This window comes from Bidens hawaiensis, unplaced genomic scaffold, assembly GCF_021521415.1.
Source record: "Bidens hawaiensis isolate Kalapana, Puna unplaced genomic scaffold, B.hawaiensis_p1.1 tig00008096_1, whole genome shotgun sequence".
Lineage (NCBI taxonomy): Eukaryota > Viridiplantae > Streptophyta > Magnoliopsida > Asterales > Asteraceae > Bidens > Bidens hawaiensis.
In genome coordinates, this window is record NW_027491573.1 from 460,843 (window position 1) to 466,835 (window position 5,993).

The following is a 5,993-nucleotide window of genomic DNA, read 5'->3' on the forward strand; positions in this document are numbered from 1 at the left end:
AAACATTAGAGGTTAAAAATAATAAGATTTGGTCATTTTGTCAAACCCTGTGGGACCCACATGTCCTCACGCATGCTCTACATATCCCAATCCAACGGTGACTTTCTCCACCTCCCACCGCAATAGGCGTAAAGCGTCCTTTCATCCAACGGCCCATATTCACTCCCTCCTCACTGTCTCAAACCACAACCTTCCTGTCTGTCTTCACTTCTACATCTTTAATCTTTATTTCAAACATCTTTTATTTTATTTGTTACAACAACACGTTTCAGATCTCTTCATTCAGGCTAATCTTAATCTGGGTACGTCTTAAATTTGTTTACTTTACTTGTTTGTTTAGATTTCTATCCTATGTTTCATAATATTCACATGATCTGTTTAAATTCTAATATGTTTGAGTTTGAGATCGGATTGATAAAAAGCTCGTTTAGTTATTGAGTTAAGTTTTAACTATTTTGTACTTTTATGTATTAATTTCAAACTGCACAACCGAGCTTTGTCTCTTTAAGGTACTCCACATGATCTGTTTATGGGTTTCCTCAAAATATATAAAAATAGTTAAATGTTTATTTATTTAAAGTAATAAATAATAAACGAGCCTTGTCCGAGCCGAGCTTAAGCATCGAAAGATAACTCATGAGCTCGGCTCGAGGTAAGTCAAACAAGCAGAGCTCGGGCTTGGTTCGGCCCGTTTACTCCTTTATACTTGATCTAATAAACGAGCCTAGTTAGTAATTAACGAAATCAAGTGTTTTATGTTCTCCATATTGTTTTGAACTAATCATGATCTTGTTTGTAATTGTCTCAGGTTGAGGTGTTTGGATCAATCTTTCATATGGGTTGGATTTTGAAAAAGTGTTTGGTGGTGTTCTTTCGTGTCATTGTGTAATAATATTTGTTTGGTGAGACGCGTGCTATGAATCTTTGTTTTGTTTTTTGATATGTTTGTGGTTTTACAATGTGCTAATTGATAAATTTTGGTTTTTAATTTTTAAGGTTAAGGATCATTTATTTCTTTAGCGTTGGGGGAGGATCGAGAATGTTCATTGGTGTTGCACAAAATATAATTCGGGATTTGGAAGAAGTTGGGAAGATTAAAATGAGTGCTGGGATCATTGCTTATTATAATTTGATGCAAGTTTGTCAGGTAAGTTCTTATGTTGGTTCTTTTAGTTATTATTTAATTCAACTATTTGAATGAGTAAATAACAAATTTCATCGTGTATGTATAATCCGCAATGTGCGTTAGGTTCTTTATGTTTACTGGCTGCACTAAGCATCCCTAATGTAATCAGTTTATTACAAACTACACACCTCATGTGCAACAAACATGCCTGTATTTAAGGAAAAAATTAACGATTGTTAGTGTAAATGATGTACTTCGTAACAAAATGATTACATTAGGGATGTGAGATGTCTAGTGTAGTTAGTAAACATTAAGGGCCTAACACACAATGGTATATACTTTATTTAGGATCATATATTGAATCTTGGAACGGTTTGAAATACCTTTTTAATAAACGGGTCAAACTAGTTGAAAGTTCTTTGTGTATTTTAGGCATACAATGTCTTAAATTATTTTAATTACTTAAATTAGATTGTTATCATTCTTACATAGTTTTTTGTAGTCGTATTTAATACATTATATTTATAAAATTGGAAAATTGAAAACAATGTTCTATAATTATTAGAAATTTTGGACAATTCAGTTAATTATTCTTTCGTATACCATTTTGCTTACAGGCTGAATATTTCCGTCAGTTGCTTAAACCTATTACGTAGTCTGTTAACTAGCAGTTGTCACCTCACTTATTATTCGATTACTAGACGGTAAATATATTGTACGTTGGCTTCCCACTTCTGATAGTTACTGATAATTTGAACTATAAACCGTACACGAAAACATGGAAATAACTTAAGATCGAGCACCATTTGCTCTTTCATTGACTTCATATATATATTTTTTATAATTTAAATTTTAATCACACCCCGAAAACGCGCATTTGTTGGAACCCACAACTCAAATGCATAGTGACCGACACCCGTTTCTCCAAAATACAAAATTCCCAATTCTCGATCAAGTGGGCAGTGGAAACATCCGGTATCCACCAATCGGGTCAACATTCTTCAGTCAACATGTTGGCTTTCAACCCTCGAAGATTTGCCCAAGAAATTTCATCATCTTTGATCGGACCGATAACCGCAGTCAATTTATGCACTATCCAGCAATGGCTCCTAAATTTGATCACTCTAACGTGATTGTGCGAAATGATGAAAATGCCCCTAAAGAAGCCCGCTCGATTATGAAAGAAAATTCAGCGGATATTGACTTTTTATTAAGTTTTGAAGAGGAAGAATGTGAAGACGAGGAGGTTAGTACTGCACGAACAACACACGGAAATGATGATAATGACACTGCGGATTCTTGTTCGTTGAAGAACTTGAAGAAAACGAAGCTCGGCTTATGCTCATATTCTCACAAGTCACGCGGTAGTTGTGAAGGAAAGCGTGATAAAATAAAGAAAATGGTGAATTCTTTACGGGGAATTGTGCCGGGTGGGAACCGAATGAGTACGGTTGCGGTTATTGATGAGGTGGTTAAGTATCTTAACTCGGTTAAAGTAGAACTGCAGAAAGCGGGTGTGGAGAATTTGAAGGATCGAAGATGCAGTGCCATAAAGATTTGAATAACATGAGAGAGCTTGTTTGGAGAATCAACACATGTTTATCCCCATCGCCTTTGACACTTTTGGTTTCTTAGCTCCGGATGCCGTGGACCTTTTGAATAGGGTTCAGAAAGTTGTGTATAGTAACGTCTCAGCCCATAAGAATCAAAACTTTGTTTTTAGTCGGATTGGGTTTGCTATCCAAAGGGGGGTTAAGATGTTTCTATGAAATATTTTCAATATATTTAAGAAACCTATTTTAGAAACAAAAAATTAATAAAAAAGGTGATAATAATAATGTTAATAAATTGATGTTTATTGAGACTTTGAACCCTGGTTTGGGTTGTCATTTGGATTTTAATGTTTTTACTTGGTATGAACAATATGTTGTGTTATTATACTGATAAATGGTTTGTTAATTAGATAAACGCGACGGCTATTAAACATGTATTTGGGTTGACCTGTTTAACTATTTAATAAATGGTATGGATTGTGGTCGGGTAGACTTGTTTAGGCTAACCAACTTAAGGATGGCTCGGTCTTGTGTCGGGCCATGACCGAATTTAACTTTTTGGCTAAATATTTCACATTTTGGCATACCGAACCTGGACCAGACAAGACCTGAATCCATCCCAAAACTAAAACCGAGAATTGAACCAAATATGCTAAATCAGCTCTTGATCTTGGGTTTTTGGTTACTTGGGGTTTGATATCTTTAATATGAATAAAAAATATGTTCGTATCTCGATCTTGGGTTTTTGGTTACTTGGGGTTTGATATCTTTAATATGAATAAAAAACATGTTCATATTCAACCTGTCAACCCGAAACGATTCACACCCATAGATACTATGCATAAAGCATCTCATCCAAAGAGCAAGCCTATGTCATGAAAATCCTATGAATTTCCCCTAGATGGTGGTTAGTCAACAAATAACCAATGACACAAATCATAGGTATACTTATACCCTCATGAAATCCATTCATAAATTACAAAATTCTAACTCAGACAAACATAAAAACTTCTTTAACTTTAATCCTTAAACCTGACAAACGAAATCATCAAAGCGCGTAACATGAACCAAACGCACCACACTACTGCCTGAATGAGTATTTGCAATCACCGTAACCTGCACACAACCGAAAAAACAACACAATCATTAACACAAATCATAATAACAGGTTTGATCATGAAAACAGTAACATACTCGGGTCGGTTACAGCAATGATTCCAGACCCCTTAAAGTCACAATTCCAATAATTTCTTCCATAAGTCTGGTAATAAAGATTCATAACAACCGAAGCTCTGTTGACGAGCTTTTGCGGCTCAAAACACGCGCCTCCTGGCCGAATTATTTTACAGTCGATATACGTGCACGCGTACGCGATGTTGTTTTGTAGTTCTTCATCGGATGTTGACGGCTTTGCTACACACCAAGCTCCCTAAAATGGCCATTTTATTCGTCAAAAAACCAAAAGAAACAAACAAAAGTACGAATATAAATTATATAATCCCACTCGTAATAGCAAGCTATTGACAGGGTCTCAAGAGTTTGACAAAATAAACTTATTTTAATATTTTTTTATCAGTGTACAAAAAGGCTGCTTACGCTAAGACGCTAGGCTCAAAAAATCTTAAATCTTTTCTCTTTCTTTCTTTTTTCATTTTATGTTAACAATTGGTAATAAAATAAAATAACGTATGTAAAAATCCCAATCAATTTTCTGGGTCCGACACTGTTTTAGTTAAATATGAATTGTACCTGCCCGGGTGCTTGTGCTTTGGCGATCTTCAACATAGCACCTGCAAATTAATAATAAAATAATTAACACGATGATCATAGTGATAATAACCAAAAAGCAATTAATTAAGGAAATAATATTATTAAATGAAAGGGTACCGGAGATGATGAAGAAGAAAAAGATGACGGTGAGGAATCTGGGAGGAGTAACGGTGGTCATGGCGGTTTCCGGCAGCGGTTACTGGAATGTAAATGGATGTTATGTTATGGTTGAATATATTTATACACTGAACTTATGTAAATAAATAATAATCGGGTGTGTTGAATATTTGTATTTAAAGTGGACGTAAACGTCGACTTTTGGAATATTATGGTCCGTCTGTTATACGTCCGTGAATGAATATATGTAATATTTTAGAAAAAGTATATATTATTTTTACGTGACTAATTATTTTTTAAGAATCTAAGTATCATTCTTGTGGGCGGCATTTTTGTTTCTTTTAACGATCAACGAATACAGCCTGATTACCCGGGTAACTCAATAGCAAAACGTGATCCGTCAATCGAACTGGATAGTCCAAGCCCATAATCTCCCATCGTCTGAAGACCCACTACGATAAAACCCGGTTTGGATTGAATTCAAACTATTAACATTACGACGTCCATCCTATTAGTTATATCTGAATGTGTAAATTGGTGTATTGTTATCTTTTCAAAGTCTAGCCATTGCTAGTGTTGGTTGTTCACATTAATAAAATTGGATGTTAGAAAACACGTATGAAATAATATACAGATATTTTTTAATTTTATTAAGTTTTTAAACCTTGAAAAGCTAAACGTGTCCACACACAACACCACCACCCCCCCCCCCCCTCCCCATTTTTTTTAAACAAAATTGGAGTTCTTAAATTGCACTAAGATGCTTTTTTTAATTGTTATTGCTATTAATTTTCGAAACACATATGGCAATGCTTTTAATGTATGAAAAGTATTATTTTACTTTACAAAAGATACAGATATTAAGAGCATGCTCCAACATATAATGCACTTTTATACATATTAAATACAAGATAATAATTAAAGTAGTGGAACGGATTATGTGTTTGTTGCATTTTTAACATATTGTTGGTTTTTTTTTTTGAACGGCCAACTAAGTAATGCCGGATATTCCGTACGCGGCCCCCATTGGTTAAAGGTAGCCCGAGCCGGCCACTAGTCCGGACGGACGGAGCCCCTAGCGGTCCACCTATTGAGGGATTCACCGAATAAAACCCGACCCCCACGCCCGCCAAACTGCAAGACAGCGAGGAGCCGGTAAAACCGGGTGATATCAGGACTCGAACCCTGACAAGCCAGGGTCATCCCTCATGTCCCTCATATAAGTTGGTGGTAGTGAGGTTTGAACCCCTACCTCTCACTTATAAAGTGAATGCTCTACTATTGAGTCACAACCAACGAGAGTAAGTTAATCGTACGTGCTTTTTAAAGATTATACTTGAAAATTAATGAAAGCAATTTGTTAATATGAGGCATTTGTTACGTGAGAATAATGTATCACTTTAAAGGTTATGTTTTGGGTATGTAAT

The 5,993-nt window shown here is 35.3% G+C and overlaps 2 protein-coding genes across 2 annotated transcripts; one reads left to right on the plus strand and one right to left on the minus strand.

Moving 5' to 3' along the window:
* The first annotated feature begins 258 nt into the window (after window positions 1-258).
* Window positions 259-2,687, plus strand: LOC143637016 (transcription factor bHLH144-like). Its single transcript, XM_077104480.1, has 4 exons — window positions 259-302; window positions 809-902; window positions 997-1,147; window positions 1,744-2,687. The coding sequence occupies exon 4, from the start codon at window positions 2,025-2,027 to the stop codon at window positions 2,685-2,687; it is 663 nt and encodes a 220-aa protein (XP_076960595.1). The 5' UTR covers window positions 259-302; window positions 809-902; window positions 997-1,147; window positions 1,744-2,024.
* An 846-nt stretch (window positions 2,688-3,533) lies between these two features.
* On the minus strand, window positions 3,534-5,118 carry LOC143636964 (glucan endo-1,3-beta-glucosidase-like). The gene is made up of 4 exons (XM_077104432.1): window positions 4,567-5,118; window positions 4,429-4,469; window positions 3,874-4,108; window positions 3,534-3,795 (listed from the first exon to the last, which is right to left on the minus strand). The coding sequence occupies exons 1-4, from the start codon at window positions 4,625-4,627 to the stop codon at window positions 3,761-3,763; spliced, it is 372 nt and encodes a 123-aa protein (XP_076960547.1). The 5' UTR covers window positions 4,628-5,118; the 3' UTR covers window positions 3,534-3,760.
* Window positions 5,119-5,993: the final 875 nt, after the last annotated feature.

Bases quoted from the DNA above. Each gene is read 5' to 3' on its own strand.
- LOC143636964 (XM_077104432.1), bottom strand. From the start codon at position 4,627: ATGACCACCGTTACTCCTCCCAGATTCCTCACCGTCATCTTTTTCTTC. The intron at 4,109-4,428 runs GTACAATTCATA...TGGCCATTTTAG, and splicing joins AAGCACAAGCACCCGGGCAG to GGAGCTTGGTGTGTAGCAAA. The intron at 3,796-3,873 runs GTATGTTACTGT...GGTTGTGTGCAG, and splicing joins CATTGCTGTAACCGACCCGA to GTTACGGTGATTGCAAATAC.
- LOC143637016 (XM_077104480.1), top strand. From the start codon at position 2,025: ATGCATAGTGACCGACACCCGTTTCTCCAAAATACAAAATTCCCAATT.